The following is a 23,741-nucleotide window of genomic DNA, read 5'->3' as shown; positions in this document are numbered from 1 at the left end:
ATGATGATAAAATTGGTGGTACTAATAATTGAGTCTTAGATAACATCCAAAGGGCATACCTTGATTGAGATTAAAGACAATGCAGCTGCATTTGGAATGAAAGGCACATAACACTCCTGGGGCAGTAAAAAAACTATCTAAAGGTTGAAAATTATGACGAGGGCTATAAAATGATGCTGGTAAACTCTGGAAGTAATTGTGGCCTATGATTTTGTTTAAGAATTCTTTGTTTAAGTTTCTTGCTCTTTTATGAATATTTGTGATGTATAAAATAAAAACAATCCTCATTATCTTTGAATTTTGCAGAGCCTCTTTTCCTTGGCGATTATTTTGATTTTACACGGTACAATTAAAATCTAAAGAATTCGACTTTAATTGGCCTTAAGTGTGTGTGTGTGTGTGTGATTCCTAAATATGCATCAAAGAAGGATAATATATTATCAGTGCTGGGATAAAACAGTAGAGATTACTGAGTTACTCCAACTCACAGTCCAGACTCGGACTCAACACAAATTCTGTAAAATCAGAGATCGAAGCAGAAAGACAGAAGGCAGATGCTGCCTGATCCGTTGAGTGACTCCAGTCTCCAGCACTTAATGTATTTTTTTATAAAATTAATTAATTTTGGAACATAGAAACAAGTTATTTGCCCTGACCAGTCTTTGCTTATGTGCTAAACACAAGTCGCCTCCTACCATTCATCATAATAATAATAATAATAATAAATTTTATTTATGGGCGCCTTTCAAGAGTCTCAAGGACACCTTACAAAAATTTAGCAGGTAGAGGAAAAACATGTAATGGGAATGAAATAAATAGTAGAGACATGACTAGCACACAAAGTAAAGACAGAATTCAATTCAAAACACAATATGAGGCAATTAATGCACAGATGAAAAGGGAGGGGGACGACGTGGGACTAAGGATAGGCAGAGGTGAAGAGATGGGTCTTGAGGCGGGACTGGAAGATGGTGAGGGACACGGAATTGCGGATCAGTTGGGGGAGGGAGTTCCAGAGCCTGGGAGCTGCCCTGGAGAAGGCTCTGTCCCCAAAACTGCGGAGGTTGGACTTGTGGATGGAAAGGAGACCGGCTGATCATCCACTAAGTTTGCAGATGACACTAAAGTGGGTGGTATTGTAGATAGTAAAGATCATTGTCAAAAATTGCAGCAGGATCTTGATTAGTTGGGCAGAGAAATTGTTGATGGAATTTAATATGGAGGAATGTGAGTTGTTGCATTTTGGGAAGTCTAACATGGGCAGGACCGATACAGTGAATGGTAGGGTTCAGGGGAGTGTTGTAGAGCAGGGCAATCTAGGAGTGCAGGTACACAGATTCCTTGAAAGTAGTGTTACAGGTATTTCGACCTGAATCGTTGCCTATTTCCTTCGCTCCATAGATGCTGCCTCACCCGCTGAGTTTCTCCAGCATTTTTGTCTACCTCACAGGTCGATAGGGTGGTCAGAAATGATTTTGGAACATTGGACTTCATCAGGCAGAGTACTGAGTATAGAATTTGTGAGGTCAAGTTACAGTTATATATATTTCGTTGGTGAGGCCGCATTTAGAGTTTTTGACTTTTGTATTCAGTTTTGGTCACCATGTTACAGGAAATATGTTGTCAAGCTGAAAAGGGTGCAGAGAAGATTTCCAGGGATGTTGCCAGGACTTGCGGGCCCAAGCTATACGAACTTGTTGAGCAGGAGGATGGGGGGTGATCTTATAGAGGTGTACCAAATCATGAGAGGAATAGATTGGAATAGAACACAGTTTTATTTCCATAGTCGGGGATCGAGAACCAGAGGGCATAGGTTTAAGGTGAGGGGAGAAAGATTTAATAGGAACTTGAACTTGAACTTTTTTACACAAAGGGTGGTGGTTGAATGGAACGAGTTGAGGCAGGGACAATCGCAAAATTTAAGAAACATGGATAGGAACAGGTTTAGAGGGTAAATGGGCCAAATGCAGGTAGGTGGGACATTTGGTCAGCATGGGCAAGACCAAGGGGCCTGCTTCCACCCTGTATGATCATATGACACTACTACCTTTGTCTCATCTTACCTGCAAGCCTTCTACCTTTGTCCATCTGAAATATGTACCTAGATTTCCTTGAATTTCTCATTGTTGTTTGCATCAACTCTTTCTTTTGACATGTTTTCCTTGTGAACTTTCTCCAAAATTCTTGGATGGAGATATTGTTCCTTTCCATTTTTTTTTAAGGTTCGCAGTCTCAGCTCTCACATAAGTGAGGCCATCTGATGAAACAGTTTCTGGTTTATCAAACCCCATTTAAAGATGTTCATGGAGTCACATCTCAGCCACCTCTTTCCTCGAGAAATGAATCCCAGTCTGTTCATGTTCCAGCTGATTTATTTTAGTTCTGATATCGGCCCGCAAGTTACAACCACTCAACATCAGTGAGGTTTAGTTAGCAAAAGTTTAGTTTAGCTTTACCTCTTATTTATTTTTCTCAAATAGAACAGTTACATTTTATCAGAACAACAGGTAGACCCACTGCTTCACAGCGCCAGAGACCCTGGTTCAATGCTGACCTCAGGTGTTGTCTGTGTGGAGCTTGTAAGTTCTCTCTGCGACCCTGTGGGTTTCCACCAGGTGCTCCAGTTTCCTCCCATATCCCAGACATGCGAATTTGCAGGTTAAATGGCCTCAGTAAATTGTCCTTAGTATCCAGGCAGTGGATGCGAGTGGCAATTAAGATAATGATGAAGGGGGAGGATGACTGATTGGAGGATTCTTTGGTTTTGTGATGCCAATAAAGAAGCCTATGATGTCATCAAGCAAGAGGATATGGTTTCAATGATGAAACAATCTTATGCAGATTACATGTATTATTTTAGAGTTTTATGTTGTGAATCACTGCAAACATATTTTACTGGACCAGCTCAATATGATTGTCATAAGATTTGGGATCATGTAGATTCCTTTCAGCAGGTGAGATAAATCCTTAATGTAGCAGTGGTGTATTTAAAGATTATAAATATTAATTAGATCAAATCAAAGCAGCAACGCTGGGCAAGTATCATAACCTGGATGGTGAAATCATGGTGGATTGAGAAAGGAACTGAAGATGCAACTCCTAGAGCTTTATATAAATTACAAGGATTACCTTTCCCCGAAAGGTTCAATAGGTAAAGTATGAAGTAGTTCATAAATTCTTCTCTGTGACGCATGTTCCATTTAGTGATTTTTTTTTCAAATGCTCTGAGCTTGATGTGTGAAATTGTAGTGTTTGCCTGAGGAAAGTCTGGCAAGCCGTAGCAATTGGGATGAAACAAAAGAAAATCATATCAATTGGAATGTATGGAAATCTGGTTTGACAGGTTTGCAGCATTAGGCCCAGAAACAGTAGATATATATCAGAATAATATAACAGATGATAATAATGATGATTAAGAGAACGGGTAAGCCCAGAGCCAAATTCATGTTCCTTCTGATCCCATGGATTCATATAGATCTCTCCTCTAGCATGTTCCCTCTGCCCCATTCTCATTCAAATTCATATGTTCCACAATTCATGTCTTCAATCTGATGAACAAAGTCAGATACCAAGGATAAATTATATTATATTTTGTTAAGCTGTATCATTAGGGAACTTGCAAAGTATGAGGTGGGAGTAGGTGGGGGTCAGGATGTGCCCTCTTCCGAAAGGAGGCTAGACCTAACTTCATAATGCTGGGACATGGATCGCATGAGGACTTGCATAAAGGAAGGTTGCCACATCCGCAGCTGTGACTTCGGCTACCTAGTTCCTAAACTCTGGAAATTCTTCATATTTATTACACTTTTGGTCAACTCTCCATAAATATGTTTTTATATAGCTCAATGTTAAATTTCTGTTGTGAACCCCCCCCCCCCCCCCCCCCCCCTCCCTCCCCTCCCCACAATCCCAACCATAAATGTCACATCCATCTTCTCCAGAGATACAACCTGACCCGCTGAGTTACTCCAGCATTTTGTGTCTATCTTTTGGTGTAAACCAGCATCTGCAGTTCCTCTTTATAACATTTGATAAGTTATCTTTACAAAGTGGACTTTGGTAGAATTAACAGCAAATATCACATTTGAGAGATGCTCAATGAATGATCAGTTCTTGGGCCTTCACAGAAGAACTTCCACAAGTTACAGAAGGAAGGAAATAGTCACCATCCTCATTTGCCATGTAATGGATGGGTCTGCTTCTTGGGTTTTCTCAGTTACAGCCACAATGCCATGGATCAGTGAATCTAGTGAAATGATGATGGCTGGAGTCTACATGGCTGATGCTATCATTTCGTGGGACTGCAGTACATCAGTCCTCAACTTTCTCTCAGGGCAGACCACCTCCAGAACTTGGGAAATAACTTAGGTAAACTATTACAAAGCTTGTCAGATGGAGCTGGTGGCAGCCGCCTGCTAGGAACAGGCTTCCAGAAGGAGTCGCACAAACCTTTGAGAAAATTGAGTAAAGCCTCAAACCTTCTTTGAGGAAACCATAACATTTGTTAAAACTGTAATGATTAGAGTTCACTTTTGTTGTTCTGTTTTTAATGTAGAATATGCACCAACAGCTTGCAAAATAGTAAAATTTAAAAAGGAAATAGCTCAGTTAATGGCTCTGACTTATTTAATTGGGTAGTGGTTACCACAATGAAGTGGTAGAGAGGATTGCATTGTGGATATGCTCTGGTTAAAAACAAGAATGATGAGCTAATCCTTTGTTCGAAGATTAGGAAGGAAGCTGTAATGTACTAATGTCAAAACCAGACTGCATTAAACAGCTTACAACACTTCAGCAACACGAGGCACTCTAATGTTCTTTGGAACATTCTGAGTGAAGGTGATTATGAACCTCTCCTTCCATAATTACTAACATTGTCCAGGTTTTTTCACATCGAGAAGTTAAGCAGAGTTCAGAAGCATCATTCATGTAGGGAAACAAGATGTAATGAACAAAGGACCCTCATCACACCAGCAAGGCAGTAAAAAGACCGTTCTCATTAACCTCTCTTGTAAGGTGTGAAGTTTGACATAACACGCGTCTGCACTGTTCAAGATTCCTTGAATGAGATTATCAATCTTTCAGATGGGAGAGCACAAACTTTTAGAAGTCTTAGGGACCTAAACGATTCCATGGCCTTATTCAAGTAGGAGCCAAAAGAGTTCTCCCCATATCCTGCTTGACATTTATCTGATGCTATTCCATCCATTAATGTCCAATAACTTGACTTTCTATTCTTGCCTTCACTGATGGAAGTGATGTACTGATTGTTGCCTGTGGTGTGGGAAATGATGGTGTAAGAGGAAAGAAGGATTCCTTGGCTGCTAGTAGACCATACTGAAAACGTGAACAGAGTTTGGCTGTGCATAGAAAAGTCATAAACCACGTCAACCCAAATTTCTGACATAAACTACTGGGAAATGAATTTCTTGCTGAGTGTGCAGAGTTGGTTTGCTACTTGAGTGATTTGTTGGATTTTAACAGCACAAGCACAATCTGATAAAAGAATTATGGAATATTTACACATGAAGATCAGGATTAAACCTGGACCTCTGGAGCTGTGAAGCAGCAGTACCAACCACTGCCATCTTAAAATAATTTTCATACAGCCTATTTAAAACATTTATTTAGCATTATAACATGGCATCTGTACAATCTTCAGGTTTTGCACGCATACATCAACATGGATCATATAACTTCAGTTTTGTTTGTCAACTGATACCTCTGCACACCCAGTTATTTGCATGTAGTTTGCCAAGGACCACACACACTGCAAAATCCAGAGCTCATTTCATTTTTCATATGAATTGTTCATGACACAGGCAGAGGATTATTAATTTCCCTTCCTCTTGAACAGTTTGGCCATTCACTGTGATGTTATGCTTCACACAAGACTTTCCTGATGTAGGATGCTGATTCAGATCTTGTGTACATTATGAGAAGATCAAAGTTGCCGCAGGATAAGTAGTCCACATTTTGTTGGATGTCTGACACTGATATAGCATTTGAGATGTCACCAATTAAAAATATACTTCCTGAAATCTTGGCCTCAAGTGTAATATACTCGTTTAAAACTTTCCTGCAATCCAGTATCCGAAGACATGGAGTCATAGAGTTATGCAGCATGGAAACAGGCCGTTCACCGAACTTGTCCATGATGACTTGAGCTTGTTTCATTTGATCTTCAACCCCAAAACATTTCCTATCCATGTACTTGTCTAAACGTCTTTTAAATGTTGTAATTCTACCTGGGTCTACTGCGTCCTTTGGCAGCTTGGTCCACATTTCCAACACCTTCTGTGTGAAATGGTTGCTCCTCAGGTCTCCTTTAAATTTATCCCCTTCTCACCTTAACTCTGTGCTCTAGCATTAGATTCCCTTCCCTAGGAATTAGACTGTCACCATCCACTTTATCAATGCCCCTCATGATTTTGTATACCTCCATAAGATTGCCTCTAAGCCTCCTATGTTCCAAGATAAAATGCCCCAATCTCTTTTTGTAACTAAAAGTATTTTCTGTAGGAAGGAACTGCAGATGCTGGTTTAAATCGAATGTTAGACACAAAATGCTGGAGTAACTCAACGGGACTGGCAGCATCTCTGGAGAGAATGAATGGGTGACGATTCGGGTCAAGACCCTTCTGCACCCTTTCCATCTTCATGACTTTCTTCCTATAGGTAGTCAACCAGAATAGCACATAATAGTCCAAATGTGATCCAAGTGCACAGTTGAAACATGATTTCTCAATTCTTATACTCGATGGCCTGGTGTTATTTGCACTACCATCTCTACCTGTGTCCCATTTTTGGGAAACAATGTACTTCTACCGTCGGCCAAATGCAGACATATGGGACAAAGCCAGAATGCCAACTTGGTCAAGTCAAGTCAAGAGAATTTATTGTCATGTGTCCCAGATAGGACAATGAAATTTGTGCTTGTTGCAGCACAACAGAATATTGTAGGCATAAATAGAGATCAGATAGGTGTGTCCATATACTATTGAATAAATACGTGTGTGTATATATATATGTATATATATATATATATATATATATATATGTGTGTATATATATATATATATGTATATATATATGTATATATATATATATGTGTGTATATATATATATATATATATATATATATATATATATATATATATATATATATATATGTGTGTATATATATATATATGTGTATATATATATATATATATATATATATATATATATGTATGTATATATATATATTTGTGTATATATATATGTGTGTGTGTATATGTATATGTATATATATTTATATATATGTATATATATACACATATATACATATATATACATATATATACACACACACATAAACAAACAGATAAAGTGCAATAGGCTGTTATAGTTCAGAGTTTGTTTGAAGTTGTGTTTAATAGTCTGATGGCTGTGGGGAAGAGTTGTTCCTGAACATGGATGTTGCAGATTTCTAGCAGATTTTGTACCTTCTAACTGATGGCAGCGGAGAGATGAGTGTGTGGCCTGATGGTGTGGGTCCTTGATGATGCTGGCAGCCTTTTTGAGGCAGCGACTGCGATAGATCCCCTCGATGGTAGGGAGGTCAGAGACGATTATGGACTGGGCAGTGTGTACATCTTTTTGCAGCCTTTTCCGCTCCTGGATACTCAGGTTCCTCCTTGACATATCGACTCTCCGTAAACTTCTCAGGAAGAAGAGATGCTGATGTGCTTTCTTTATGATTGCATCAGTGTTCTGGGACCAGGAAAGATCTTCAGAAACATGCACGCCCAGGAATTTGAAGTTCTTGACCCTTTCCACCATCGACCATTGATATAAACGGGACTGTGGGTCCCCATCCTACCCCTTCCAAAGTCCACAATCAGTTCCTTGGTTTTGCTGGTGTTGAGAGCCAGGTTATTGTGCTGGCACCATTTGGTCAATCGGTCGATCTCACTTCTATACTCTGACTCGTCCCCATCAGTGATACGTCCCACAACATGGTGTCGTCGGCGAACTTGATGATGGAGTTCGCCCTATATCTGGCTACGCAGTCATGAGTATAGAGTGAGTACAGCAGGGGGCAGAGCATACAGCCTTGAAATGCTCCCGTGCTGATTGTTATTGAGGATGACACATTTCCACCAATATGGACAGACTGTGGAATGAGGAAGTCGAGGATCCAATTGCAGATGGATGCGCAGAGACCCAGATCTGAGAGCTTGGTAACCAGCTTGGAAGGGATGATGGCATTAAATGCCGAGCTGTAGTGAATGAATAACAGCCTGACATATGAGGTTTTGTTGTCCAAGTGGTCCAGAGCGGAGTGGAGAACCAGTGAGATCACATCCACCGTTGATCTGTTGTGGCGGTTAGCGAACTGCAGTGGGTCCAGATTTTATCGAGGTATGAGATGATTTACACCATGATCAGCCTCTCAAAGCACTTCATCACCACAGACGTTAGTGCCACTGGTCGATAGTCATTGAGGCACGTCACCTTGCTCTTCTTGGGTATTATTGATGCCCTTTTAAAGCAGGTGGGAACCTCAGACCTCAGAAGTGAGAGGTTGAAAATGTCCGTAAAAACTCCAGCCTTTTGGTCAGCACGGAAAAGAGCTATTTTCCCATGTGGCATATGGCTCTCTGTTCTACAACAATCTCCAGGGCCCTGCCTGTGTAAGTCCTGCTGTGGTTTAACTTACCAAAATGCACATTTTGCACTTGTCCAAGTTAAATTCCATCTGCCATTTATTGGCCCACTTTCCCAGTTGATCTAGATTCAGTTATGATTATAGACAACTTTCTTCACTATCAATACCCTGTACCACCAATTTAGGTGTCATCCACAAACTTACTAACCATGCCAACAACATTCTTATACAAATCGTTAGTATAGACTATTTTTCTAAATGGGGTGAGAATCCAGAAATCGGAGGTGCAAAGGGACTTGGCAGTGCAGGATTCCCAAAAATTTAATCTGTAAGTCGAATCAATAGTAAAGAAATCAAACTCAATGCTAGCATTTATTTCAAGAGGGCTTGTATACAAAAACAGAATGTAATGTTGAGGTTCTATAAGGTACTGGTGATGCCACATTTGGAATATTATGAACAATTTTGGGTACCATATCTGAGGAAGGATGTGCTAGCTCTGGAGAGGGACATGTAGAATAGTGAAAGGCTTGGATAGGATGGATGTGGAGAGGATGTTTCCATTAGTGTGAGAATCAGAATTAAAGGACGTTCTTTTAGGAAGGAGATGAAGAGAAATTTCTTTAGTCAGAGGGTGGTGAATCTGTGTAATTCTTTGCCTCAGAAGGCTGTAGAGGCCGTGAGTAGATATTTTTAAGGCAGATATAGATAGATTCATGATTTGTACAGGTGTCAGATGTTATGGGGAGAAGGCCCAGGAGGGTGAGATAGATCAGCCGTGATAGAATGGCGGAGTAGGCTTGATGGGCCGAATAGCCCAATTCTATTCCTATTCCTTATGACTTTATATGGATGACAAATAATAGAGACTCAGCTGCAATTCCTGTGGCATATCACTGGTCACAAGCCTCCAATCTCAAATATAAATCTTCACTACCACCCTCTGACTCCTGCCACCAAGACAATTTTGCAACAATTGGCTAGCTCATCCTGGATCCCATATGAACTAACCTTGCAGGATCTTGTCAAAAGCCTTGCTGAAATCCATGTAGACAGCATCTATTAACATCTATTAACATTCCCTTGTCAAGCCTCTTAGTCACCTCCAAAAAAAATCAACCAAATTTGTGAGATAGGATTTCCCATGCACAAACCCATGCTGACTATCCTTAATGAGTCTTTGCAATTCCAATTGCAGATAGTTTCTGTCTCTCAGAATCTCCCCCAGCAGGTTTCCCACCACTAACATTAGGCTCGTCAGTGCTGTTCCATGACTTGGCCTTGCAGCCCTGCTTAGCCCTTTAACCGCCCTCTAGTCCAGTGGTTCCCAACCCTTTTTAGCTCATGGCCCCCATGGGATTTTTTTAATTTTTCTGTGGCCCCCCGACATTATTAGCTGAAAAAAAGTACTTCAATATTATAATACCTTCCATAAAAATATCAGTGTCTATTAATTGCACATATATTCTCTTTTATTCCATTCCACAAACATCAAAAATATTTCAATTACATTTATTTAAATTTATTAGAACAGAAATTTAGGAGGCAACAGGGTGGTAGCTCTGTGCCCGCCTTCATTGAACCTGTGCCTCCCCCCCCATAAATCACAATTTTTTTTCTGTGGCCCCCCTGAAATTTGCCATTGCCCAGGTTGGGAATCACTGCTCTAGTCTTTTGGGGTACCACACCTGTGGCTAATGATGATACAAATATATCTGCCAGTGCCCTAACAATTTATTTCCAAACTTAGTTTAGTTTATTATTGTTATGTTTACCGAGGTACAGTGACAATATTTTTCTTGCGTGCAATCCAGTCAATGAAGGGACTACATGATTACAATCAAGGACTCCATAGTGTAGATACAGGGTAAATGGTATAACATTTTATGCAAAATAAAGTTGAATAAAAGATAGTTTGAAAGTCTTCAATGTGATAGATGGGAGGTCAGGACTCTAGCTGGTGAGAGGACGGTTTAGTTGGCTGATAACAGCTGGGAAGAAACTCCCTGAATCTGGAAGTGTGTGTTTTCAGACTTCTGTAGTTCTTGCCAAATGGGAAAGGAGAGAAGAGGGAGTGATCAGGGTGAGACTAGTCCTTGATTATGCTGGTGTAGTCCATGGAAGAGAGGTTGATTTGCCTGAAGGTCTGGGCGATGTCCACAACTCTCTGTGATTTTGTCTGGTCTGGATGGAGCTGCTCCCAAATTATGTTGTGATGCATCCCAATAAATAGCTTTCTACGGCACATCTGCAGAAGATGGTGAGGGTTGTTTGGCACATGCCGAACTTCCTAAGCCTTATGAGGAACTGGAGGCATGGGTGTGCTTTCTTGGCCATAGCTTCGATGAGGCTGGTCTGTAAAGGGACTCAGTCAGACACACTGTAACCTTTACTAGAATCTTTATTATAGCACATGACACACACGTCCCAGCACTGGCTGCATCCAGCCTTCAGGTGTACCAGGACAAAATGGGATGAAGGAAAGGGAGGAGATCATAGTTATACTGATATGAGAGGGCGTGTTAATGGTGATGAGGTAGCTACATTATAGGTTGCATGCATAAACCAGCTACATCCTTTCCCATACAATTTAAACAAGGTTGCAAGAATAGCAGGTTAATTATACAGGACCTGCAAAACTAAGCGAAGTCTCCGAAGCGATCCGGAGCTTTGACAATCCGACCCAAGTGAGTGCGCACAGCACCCTCACCCTCCCCACCTGAAAGAAGAGAGGGCAGAACGGGAACAAGAACAGGGGGGAGGGAGAAGGCCGGCGGGGACCCCAGCTGCAAGGGGGAACCGGCAGGCACCGGGGAACCAGGAGAGAGAGAAGGGGAGGAACGAACGGCAGGTGGAGAGAGAGAGAGAGAGACGGGCAGGAGCGGACCGGAGAGCGGAGACCGGAAAGGGCAGAGGGAGGAAGGCGAGGGACGCGAACCGACCGAGTCATGTTACGGGCAGAGGGCATGTTACTGGAGGGGGGCACCGCAGGCGGAGGAGAATAAGGAACAGCAGGAGGAGGTTTCGGCTCTCTGACCGCCAACAGGTGCTGACGGCTGCGCCGGTAGACAGTGCCCTCATAGTCAACCAAGTAGGAACGCGGAGAATCGTCGACCCCCACCACGGCAGCGAGCCTGGAGAAACCGGTAGACGTCTGCAACCGGACGACCTGGCCTGGCAGTAGCGGAGAGAGCGGACGGCTGGATTTGTCGTGCGAGCGGCGCTGGATTTCGTGCTTCTGAGCAATCCGCTGCTGGACGGCAGAAGGCTGCAGGACCCTGGGCACCAGAGACTGCTGGGCAATCGGCATCGGAGGGCGAATAACGCGGGACATGGGCCGTTAGGCAGGCGATTTCATGGTACTGTCTCGGGATATATTCCGAAGGTTCAACAACCCCTGGTAGAAATCACCATTAGAGAGATAGGACTGTTCAAGCAGGTGCTTTGCACTGCGCACAGCGCGCTCAGCCAGGCCATTACTCTGCAGGTACTCTGGACTGCTGGTGTAATGATCGAAGTTCCACTTCGCAGCGAAGGCTTTAAACTCAGCGCTAGTGAACTGCCGGCCGTTGTCAGTCTGTAACCGGACAGGAGATCCAAACTTTGCGAAGTGGCGACGGAGCTTGCTGATGACCATCTCCGAAGTGATGGCAGGGAGAAGGTCCACCTCGAACCAATTTGAGTAAGAATCTACCAAAACGAGGTACTACTTTCCACACCATTCAAAAATGTCGGCAGCCAGCGAGGACCATGGCATGTCAGGGGCAGGGTGTTGTAGCAGCGGCTGACGCTGCTGATGCGGGGCAAGAGAGTTGCTGTCCGGGCAGGAGGCCACTCTGACCTTGATGTACTTCACCATGCCAGGCCAATAGTACTGTTCCTGGGCATGCAAGACGATGGCGTCAGCCCCAGGATGCCCCATGTGGGCATCATTGAAGTACAGGTCGTATAGTGAGGCAGGGACAACTACTTTGTGGCCCTTGATGATAATGCCATCGATGAGCACCAGCTCATCACGAACCAGGAAGAAGGGGTGAACGCCAGCAGGTAAAGAGGTGCGTTTGACAGGCCACCCATGCCTGATGACAGCGGCAAGCTGTTGTAGATCGGGGTCGTCGGCGCTGTGTGCAGCTAGGCATTGGAGCTGCTTGGAAGGGACGAAATTCACGTTCAGCACCTGTAGGTCATCCTGCTCGAAGGGGTGCTGGACACGTGAGGTCCGGGGGGCCCGGGACAGCGCGTCAGCCACATGCATCTCGGTGCCCCTTTTGTAGACGATTTTAAAGTCAAAGCGCTGCAGCTGCAGCATCATTCGCTGCAGCCTTGCGGGAGCAACGTGGATAGGTTTGTTTAGGATCGTCACCAGAGGTTGGTGATCCGTCTTGACAGTGAAACGGTTGCCAAAAAGGAAGTCTCGAAACTTTGAACAAGCGAACACAACTGCCAGCAGCTCCTTCTCAATCTGCGCGTAGCGCTGCTCCGTGTCCGTCATGGTCCTAGAGGCATAGGAGACCGGCTGTAGAGAACCATCATCATTCGGCTGCAAACAAGCAGCACCCAGACCAAAACGTGAGGCGTCACACGTTACCACCACAGGACGCTGCAAATCAAAGAACCTCAGAGTGGGTGTGCTGATCAGCTTTTTCTTCAGCAGGTCGAAAGCTTGCTGGTGGTGTGGGAACCAGGACCAGGCAATGTCTTTTTTAGTAAGCTGTCGTAGGGGCGCGCGCAGCTCGCTGAGGTCAGGAATGAACTTGCCCAAGTAGTTGAGCATGCCCAGGAAGCGCTGTAGACCAGCAATATCCATGGGGGCAGGCAGTTCAGAGATGGCGTTCGTCTTTTGCGGGTCGGGCTTCAACCCTTTGGCCGTGAAAATGTGGCCAACGTACGGGACCTCAGGTACTCGGAAACGGCATTTTGACGGGTTCAACTTGAGATTTACCTGCCTGGCGCGGTCCAGGATTCTGCGGAGGTGGCGGTCATGCTCAGCCACATCTCTGCCGTATACCAGAATGTCGTCCACAATAATCGCACAGGGCAGACCTGCAAACAGTTGCTCCATGGAGTGCTGGAATACCTCACTAGCGTAGTTGATGCCGAACGGCATCCGTAAGAATTTAAACCTGCCGAAGGGTGTACCGAAGGTTGTTAAGTCAGAGGAGCGTTTGTCCAGGGGTATTTGCCAAAATGAACTCCTGGCGTCGAGGACGGAGAACACCGTTGCTTGTCCGACTTGGGCGGCGACGTCTTCAACGGTCCGCATTGGGTAGTGGGGCCGCTTGATTGCCAAGTTCAAGTCCTTGGGGTTGATGCACACCCGTATCTCAGCCTTTCCTTTTTTCATCGTGGCGACCATGGTGGAGACCCATTCGGTGGGCTCGCTGACTGACGCCATAACCCCCATATCAACCATGTCCTTTAGCATAGCCTCTACCTTGCCCTTCATGGCGAATGACACTCTGTGCGGTGGGCGAATTACAGGCACCACAGAGGGGTCAGTTGCAATCTTGTACACTAGCGGCAGCTTCCCTAGCTTACCGTCAAAAAGGTCTGGATACTCGGATAGCGGATCCATCACAGCTTGAACCTCGTGAACCGTCCGGTCGAAAGACACCAGACCGAGATCCTGGCAGGTCTGGTTGCTCAGCAAGGTGACACAGTCGCAATCCAGAATAAAGAACGACAGGTCACAGGATGATTTCTGCAGCACACAGTGGAAAGTGGCCCTCCCCACAGGTGTTAGTTCCTCTCCCCCATAGGCACGCAAAACAGAGCGATCGGCAGACAACAGCTCATTATTTCTTATCTTGTTGAACAGTGATGTTGACATAACATTCACTTTTGCACCAGTATCCAGCTTCGCAGAGAAGGACTTGTTGTTCACCGTAATGAGCACAGAAGGATCAGGGAGGCGATAGTGGCTGTGAAGGACTGTGTAAACACTTGACTCTCCCATGGAATATTTGATCACAGAGTCGTGGGCAGTGTCGACAGAGGACTGAGAGTCCATCTCGCTATCAAGTTGCTGAAGGTTGTTTAGAATTTGCCGAGTAGCTGGTGGCACATTCCCACGGGAACGGCATGCAGCAGCAAAATGATTCATTTTCTTACAGAAATTGCAGGATTTTCCGAAAGCCGGGCACTGAGACTGCACGGGGTGGGCATAGTTGCAATTAGGACACTTAGGTGCCCGCGGGTCCCAAGACGGACGGGCGGGCCGCGGTGGAGGGCGGGAGCTGTCCTGCAAACGTCGTGGCCCTGTAACACCAGTCAGATGGACGGGGCGGCCGTCAGATCCCCTCACCCCATGCGTAGGGGCTACCACCTCGGCGATGCGACACGCATGCATTGCCTGAGTCAGGGTCAGGTCAGGTCGTTGCAGCAAATCAGCACGTAACTTCTGGTCTAACATGCCAGTAACTAGAATGTCCCTGGTGAGCTGGTCACGCATATTCTCGAAACGGCACCGCTGAGCAAGGTAGTGCAGGTCAGCGATGAAACACTTGACAGGTTCATCTGGCTGTTGCTTCCGCGAGAACAACCTAGCCCGCTCCAATATGCGGTTGGAGGGCAGGTCGCAAATCTCGGCAAATTTACGCAAAAGACATACCGGGTCGTCGGCAGATTCCGCTGGCACGACGGGCTGGCCGTTGTCATCCAAGACCGCTGGATCATAGACGAAAGCCTGAGCTCTCTTCATGGCATCGGGACCTGCTAGATTAAGCAGGAGGGAGGCACGGACCGTAGCTGGGTCATTTCTGTGCGCAATATTGACGAAGTGGGTGTAGTCCATTATAAAAGTAGCCCATCGCTCCGCAATGTCCGCATCAAAGACAAGGGGAGAAGGTTTCCTGCACGAGGAGGCCATTAAAACTGACAGGGAATACCGGGCAAGAATAAAAGAAAACCGGTAAACGGGAGGCGCGAGTCTATCTGACACCATGTAAAGGGACTCAGTCTGACACACTGTAACCTTTACTAGAGTCTTTATTATAGCACATGGCACACACGTCCCAGCACTGGCTGCATCCAGCCTTCAGGCGTACCAGGACAAAATGGGAGGAAGGAAGGGGAGGAGATCATAGTTATACTGATATGAGAGGGCGTGTTAATGGTGATGAGGTAGCTACATTATAGGTTGCATGCATAAACCATCTACAAGACAAATTGCTGGTGATATTTATTCCTAAGAACTTGAAGCTTTCGGCCATCTCTATTTCTGCAAAATCAATGTCATCCAGAGTGTGTGTACTGCTTTGCTTCCTGAAGTCAACCACAATCTCCTCTGCCTTGCTGTCATTGAGGGAGAGGTTGTTGACTTACAATGCCCCACGATCTACTTGGGCAGGTCCCCATGGATTTATCCACTGTATGTGCTTCAGGATCTCCAGCACCAACTCTTTAGTAATACTGATATGGTTCAAGAAATACCATTTTTCTTCACTGAATTCCGTAGCTTCCATGATCCCTACCTCAAAGTTTCCTACCAACTGTTCTCTCAATGGTCCTAAAACTCTGTCGTTGTCGGAAATAAGTATCTGCTCGGTATTTGGCCACAGAGACTACCTTGGCTCAAATAGTACAATGGAGGATGACGCTACTCTGTAGCATTGTAAATGGTTGAAAGAGTGAAAATGATAAATGTTACAAATAAAAGGGGGCTGAAATTATTTTAAGGGGCTGTCCCACTTATGCGACCTTTTCGGCGACTGCCGGCACCCGTCATAGAGCGCCCAAAATTTTTAACACGTTGAAAAATCAGCAGCGACCAGAAAGACGCTACGACTCTCTGGTTGACAAGAAGACCTCTCATGACCATACAGGTGACCCCCTGGTGACATGCCCCCTGGTGACACACGCGACATGTCGCCAGGCGTCGCCTGTGTGGTTGTGAGAGGTCTCCTAGACACGCAAAGAGTTAACGTGTTAAAAAATTTCAGCGACCTCTGATGGGTGCCGACAGTCGCCAAAAAGGTCGCGTAAGTGGGACAGGCCCTTTAGGGTGTGTGGATGGATAAATGATGATTTGGGTTAATTAGCTTTATTTATGAGGAAAAACCAAACAGGATCTTAAATCAATGGGACTTTTAAACTATGATTGGGTAGATTATTAAGGGATTGGGGAAAGGAGATTGAAATTTTCATTTCCTCCAACTTTTTAATAATTTTGTAGATTGATATTTGTACTCCTTTTAAAACCAAATTACTACAAGGCCAAGATATCACTAACAATCGTGCTTATTTACAGGTGAACTGTAGAGAACATGGGAAGTTAAAATCCTGGTGGACAGTATCATTAATGCCGCAAAAGGACCATGAGACCTCTACCAGTGTTCTACCTGTATGTTTTGTACCACTTGTCGTGGCTCAGAAGCACAAGAATGAATGTATTATACCCGCTTCCCAAGACTAAACATCAGTCAGTGGTGGGAGTGCAAAAAGGTCAATCGTTTACAGCAATGTGCAATCTCAACAAGATTAAATCTGAATCTGGCTCCTTTGACGTCGAATGGGAGCGAACCACGGATGGCTACACTTTGGAGAGGATCTTGCATCACGCTTATAATCCTAATGAGCAATTAGTTCAATACCTAACTGAAAAGGTCAAAGCAAGAGTACGTGAAAGCTCTCTCAATTCGAGTTTCTCCATTTTGAAGATTAACCCAGCATTGCTTGAGGACAGTGGGAAATACTTTTGCTCCATCAATGGAGTCAAGAATCTCATCATTACTCTCTTTGTTTGTATACCATTCAAGGATATGTTTATGGACTATGAACCTAAAAAAGTTAAAGAAGGAACTAAAGTGACAATAACCTGTGCAGCTAAGGAAGGATACCCTGAACCTTATATTCGGTGGATTGCTTCAGGTAATGACATTTCACAAAAGGCAATCACTGTGATGGAGAGACTACCCAACAAAACATTTGATGTGAGAAGTTCTATTGTGGTCAGTGTCCGGAAGGGAGAAAGGTATGTTTGCAGCATTTGGAACAAATACATTGAAAATTTATTGATCGACTGGGTTTTGCCTTTGCCAAGTGTTAAAGTTTCAACACCATACAAAGATGTAGTGGGAATAGCTGGAAGTAGTGTTGAACTCATTTGTAATATCTCTGTTCCGGATAAAGAGCATCTCACTACTGCTGACTTAGGTTTCTATTGGTTCAATAAAGATCCGAATAGCAGAGAGCGCCTGGTGTACTCTTTTGTCAATGAGGAAGAAAATCTAATTGGCCAGCATCCAAGATATGTTAACAGGGTTTTCTTATACTGGGAGGACTTTCTGCATGGATCACCAAACCTGAAGATAAAAAACATCTCTATTGAAGACATGGGGGAGTACATCTGTAGAGTTAATGACACTGAACAGTTTATTGGTGAAGACCTTTTGGAGCTTCGAGTGGCAGCACCCTATAGTGATCCAGTAATTACATACAAAAAAAACAAAACTTCCAACTTCAAAGACATATTTCTCCTCTGTCACTCCCAAGGAGGTTTCCCTTTAGGAAGCGTCAGGTGGCTATCAAGTAATGGCAGTGACATCACCTCTCGCTCAAAAACTGTAATCTATTTGTCAAATGGATACTTCAATTTCAATAGTGGGATCCATATTTCAATAGAGGAAGGAACTCGTTACACCTGCGTCATATCAAATCCTTGGCTAGCAGAAGATGTAAGCTCAACAGTAACCTTTGTTGAAGATTAAGTCTAGATTTAATTACCTGTGGAATATTTGTTTGGAAAAATATTGTATGGTTTGTTATTAAATGATTGAAATTGCTGCCTTTATAAAGTATGCCTATAGCTTCTGTAGTTCATTAAAGCTTCATATTGCATTCCTGCAGCAAATTACTTTTACATCGTCAGGCAGTGAGTGTACCGATACATTGGCCGAATTATCACGCTGATCTTCCTCGTAGTCTCTGAAGGGAAATAAAAACCTATTTTCAGGCTTTCATAGTCACCAAGACGTAAAACTGACACTGTAGATCAGTTGCTGGACCATGGAAATGCAAAACCTGATGCTACTGCAGGCAATCTGCAGTTCACACCCATTCAGCACTATGCCTTTGCATCAACAAAGGCCATTAAAACATTATACTTACAACATGTCCACTTTCCATTCTTCTTCAGAAAATGCAGTTATTACTCTCACTAAATGTGATCTCATTTGCTCCATTGTAAAATCTTAGTTTTTTTTCCCCCCCTTCAGCAACTCGCAACTCTACTGAAGCCCAAAGCCTTCAAAGAGAGGACGACAAAATAGGTGACAAATAGTTCACGAGAAAATTATAACAATGGCTAAGAGAAAGTACTGGTGGCAAAAGTTAACAATTGAGCACAGGGAGTGAGAGCAGGAGAAACTGTGGTGATTGCAATAGACAGAAATGGCAGGAAACAACAGGGCAAGGATGAATGAGGAATTACCCGATTTATTTATAGGAAATAATATTCAACCGGAGAATTTATTCACTATCCGGAAATCTCATTAATACACTACAACAATTTGTTTGCAAATCCTCCATGATCATCTCCATTCCTGTAATCAACCAGTCATCTTCACTAGTTCTCACTTTTGCATTTTCTGAATCCAGATTTATTTCCATTTCATCATTATGGACAGAACCTTCACCTAAATATCACAGTTCTGAAATTCAGTTCCCAACTTTCTGTTTTGTCAAATGATTTTCAAACATTACAAATCTCCTCTATCCAGCTCTTGGACCTGTCCTTTGAATAACTTATTTCAAGTACCACTTGGTATCTGTTCCCCTCACCCTTTTATGATGCACCTTTCAATATTTAGCTCGATAAATTATTGCAAGTCCTTGAAATCTGATGATGGACTAGCACACCTTCATAAAGGTGGATTACCTGGAAATTATCATAGAGGTATTACTTCAATTATCATAGGTAGACAAAAATGCTGGAGAATCTCAGCAGGTGAGGCAGCATCTATGGAACAAAGGAAATAATCAATGTTTCGGGCCGAAACCCTTCTTCAGGCTGATGTGAGGGTGGGGGGAGGAGGAGAAAGGAAGAGGAGGAGCCAGTGGACAAGCTGAGAAGGGCAGGAGAAAGTAAGGACTACCTGAAATTAGAGAGGTCAATGTTCATACCGCTGGGGTGCAAATTGCCCAAGCGAAATATGAGATGCTGCTCCTACAATTTATGGTGGTCCTCACTCTGGCCATGGAGGAGGCCGAGGACAGAAAGGTTGGATTAGGAATGGGAGGGGGAGTTGAAGTGCTGAGCCACCGGGAGATCAGGTTGGTTAATGCGAACCAAGCGGAGGTGTTCGGTGAAGCGATCGCCAAGCCTACACTTGGTCTCACCAATGTAGAGCAGTTGACATCTAGAGCAGCGGATGCAATAGATGAGGTTGGAGGAGGTGCAGGTGAACCTCTGCCGCACCTGGAAAGACTGCTTGTGTCCTTGAATGGCGTCAAGGGGGGAGGTAAAGCAACAAGTGTAGCATTTCTTGCTGTTGCAAGGGAAAGTGCCCGGAGAGGGGGAGGTTCGGGTGGGAAGGGACGAATTGACCAGTTATCATATCTGTGTGATCCATTTAAAATGATGACCTCCAATTGTGATGAAAGCATTGATTCCACAGACTACTAGTTTTTGGAAAAGAAACAAAAGGGAGCACAATAGGATGTAGTGTACTATAATTTGATGTTAAAGTTAAAGCTGCACAAGCAGATTGGTTTGTACAACTGAATATTATTAATACATTAACAAGAGGAAATTTTAAGGTGTCTTACCTGCCAGCATTCACAGTCAAATAAAGAAAACTGATTTTTTAATATAACCATATAATTACAGCATGGAAACGGGCCATCTCGGCCCTTCAAGTCCGTGCCAAAATTTCCCCCCAGTCCCATCTACCTGCACTCAGATCATAACCCTCCATTCCTTTCCCGTCCATATACCTATCCAATTTATTTTTAAATGATAAAATCGAACCTGCCTCCACCACTTCCACTGGAAACTCATTCCACACAGCTACCACTCTCTAAGTAAAGATGTTCCCCCTCATGTTACCCCTATGCTCACAATAGAAATAAGTATTGTTGTGTCATTTTAAAAAGAAAACCCAAAATCACCAGATGTCCTTTAATTTTGCCTCTCAGCTGAGGGAAACAGGTTTGACTCTTACTCCAAATGCTACTTTTGAGAAGTTTACATGCTTTCTCCATTAAGGCCTTCTGTGGCAGAGAATTCCACAGATTCACAACTCTCTGGGAGAAGAAGTTTTTCCTCATTTCAGTCCTAAATGGCCTACCCTTTATTCCTCAACTGTGACCCCTGGTTCTGGGCTCCCCCAACTTGGGGAACATTTTTTCTGCATCTATCCTGTCCAAACCTTTAGGAATGTTTATGTTTCTATAAGATGCCCTGTCATCCTTCCAAAGTCCAGTGACTACAAGACCAGTCGACCCATTCTTTTATCATATGTCGGTCAAGCCATCCCGGGAATTAACCTGGTGAACCTACGCTACACTCCCTCAATAGCAATAATGTCCTTCCTCAAATTAGGAGATCAAAATTGCACACATTACTCCAGGTGCCGTCTCACCTGGGCCCTGAACAACTGCAGTAGGACTGAAGGCCAACATGCCATTAAATTTCTTCACTGCCTGCTGTACCTGCATGCTTACTTTCAGTGACAGATGTACAAGCATGCACCTCTCCTTTTCCTAATCTGTCACCATTCAGATAATAATCTGCCTTCCTGTTCTTGCCACCAGAGTGGTAACCTCACATTTATCCACATTATACTACAACTGCCATGCATCTGCCCACTCAACCAACCTATCCAAATCGCCCTGCAGCCTCATAGCATCCTCATCACAGCTCACACTGCCACCCAACTTGTGTCATCTGCAAACTTGGAGGTCACATTTAATAGTAAGATTAAACGAGTACTTACCAGTATGAAGTTTGATCTGTATTTTATGAGGAGTTACGGTGAGGTATTACGTGAAGATCCCAGCCCAGTGCGCATGTGCGGCATACTTCGAAGCAGCGGTGTGAAATCACAGGATAGACACAATATTTGAAGTAAGATAGTAAAGATCATGAGACATCAGTTTATTAGTTTGATCTATATATTGAGGGTGGGAGCGGAGGGCACGTAATACCTCACCGTAACTCCTCATAAAATACAGATCAAACTTCATACTGGTAAGTACTCGTTTAATCTTACTATTTTACTTCGGAGTCACGTGAGTGATTCCGTGAAGACTTCAAAGGTCTGTGATTTCAAACCGTGTAACAGTTTTTATTTCACTCACTGCCGAATTTTTTGAGGGAGTAAGTGTTATCGTAATCAACCAGTGGATCTGCTTTCACAAGAAACAGAAAGGTATTTGTTTAACAATAACAACATAAAGAGCTCCCCTGAGCTTAAATTAATATTGCAGTTTGTAATATTCTTTTTGCAATTAAATCAGGTTTATCAACGGTTTATAATAAAAAATGTTCTGAACGTCGTTCCCTTGATCATTCTGCCGTATTGAGAATGTGGTCAACCGGGATGTCCATTCGTTCAGCCGCTGATATCAATGCTGCCCTAGTGGAATGGGATTAAAATGTATTATTATCTATTCCGGCAGCTTTCAGTACCTGTTTGAGCCACCTTGGAGTGGTTTGGCTCGTACCCCGTCTTGGGGTTTCTGTGGTTGACCCATAGGCTTTCCTCTCCCTCTAAGATTGTGGGTTGTGTCTATATATTGTAGTAGATGGGTCACCACACTCAACCTGGACTCTGGTGGGTAGGCCCGGAATCCCACCAGTGAATAGGGCGTTCCTGGTCTATATAACCATATAACGATTACAGCACGGAAAACACAGGCGATCTCGACCCTACTAGTCCGTGCCGAACTCATAATCTCGCCTAGTCCCATATACCTGCGAGTTAGATTTTTACCAGACCTAGAATATGAACGTGATGCATCTGGGGTAATCACCATGTTATCCAGTCTAGTTTTATGGAGTGACTGGACTCTGTGAGCGTGTACGAGAGCCATAAGCATGAGCATTTTTAACATAGATTGAGCAAGCTGAGGGATCTGGCTGGTGCCATTCTCTGAGATATGTCAATATCACACCAATATCCCATACATGGGTATACCTGGGTTTTTGGGGCTTATTATTATAGTTGCCCTTGATAAGTTACCTTCAGTGGATGGGATCCCATGCTCTGCTGTCATGCTGTTTTAGATAAGCAGATAAGGCGCTCCATGCTGTATTTACGGCACTGTAACTCACCTTTTAGTCATGGTGTAGATGTTCCAGGAACTCCAATACGTCAGTGGTTGAATAGTTTGTTGTCCCTGCTTCGTGGCAGTATTTTACCCATGTTAGCTTTTGGTAACTGTTCGCAGGGATGCCGACATGGTGGTAATGGTTCCTTTGGATAATCCCAGTCCCTGGTAAGGTCTATTCAAAACCTGCACCCAGGAGTTTGATGTTTTTCTGGCATGGGTGGCTTGTGCCTGATACTGGGTTGAGTCAGCAACCATGGTCCACTAGGGAAATCCATAGGTGACTCGCCCACCGTGTCGTGATGAACTGGGAACCATGGCTGTGTAGGCCGGTCGGGCACGTTCAATATCTCGGAGACAGATCCCATCTGTATTGCGAAGTGCCCGTCTGATGAGGCAGAAGGGAGGAAGGCAAAGCAGAAATTCCCCCTTCCAGCGTGTAGGCATCTATCGCTGCTGCCTCTAATCTGGTTCCTAAGTCACATACATAGGTTACTGGTGATTCCGTCTTGTGCAACCAAATTGATATCTGGCTTTCAAACTGCTTAATACCTTTAGCAGATATCTTGGGTTTGACATCTATTCAATATTATCATAAATTTTACCCCGTGACATGGTGTCTCCCACTGTGTTCTAGCTTACTAGGACATAGGCAGCTGATAGTTAAAATGTCTTTTGACACACCATTGCCAGATTTGTTTGACCAATTTGTTGCACAATAATGATTATTATGCTCCCCATATGGTTGATATAAGCCACCACCATAGTATTATCAATCCGTAACCACATATGTACGTGCTGCATTTGAAATGCATAT

At 43.8% G+C, this 23,741-nt stretch overlaps 1 protein-coding gene across 1 annotated transcript; it reads left to right on the top strand.

Moving 5' to 3' along the window:
• Positions 1 to 506: 506 nt before the first annotated feature.
• On the top strand, positions 507 to 19,542 carry LOC129711761 (CD276 antigen-like). The gene is made up of 2 exons (XM_055659691.1): positions 507 to 2,954; positions 16,902 to 19,542. The coding sequence occupies exon 2, from the start codon at positions 16,969 to 16,971 to the stop codon at positions 18,358 to 18,360; it is 1,392 nt and encodes a 463-aa protein (XP_055515666.1). The 5' UTR covers positions 507 to 2,954; positions 16,902 to 16,968; the 3' UTR covers positions 18,361 to 19,542.
• Positions 19,543 to 23,741: the final 4,199 nt, after the last annotated feature.

Source organism: Leucoraja erinacea, chromosome 30 (assembly GCF_028641065.1).
Source record: "Leucoraja erinacea ecotype New England chromosome 30, Leri_hhj_1, whole genome shotgun sequence".
NCBI classification, from domain to species: Eukaryota; Metazoa; Chordata; class Chondrichthyes; order Rajiformes; family Rajidae; genus Leucoraja; species Leucoraja erinaceus.
The sequence above is the reverse complement of the archived record's forward strand: the minus strand, read 5'-3'. Positions and strand labels throughout refer to the sequence as shown.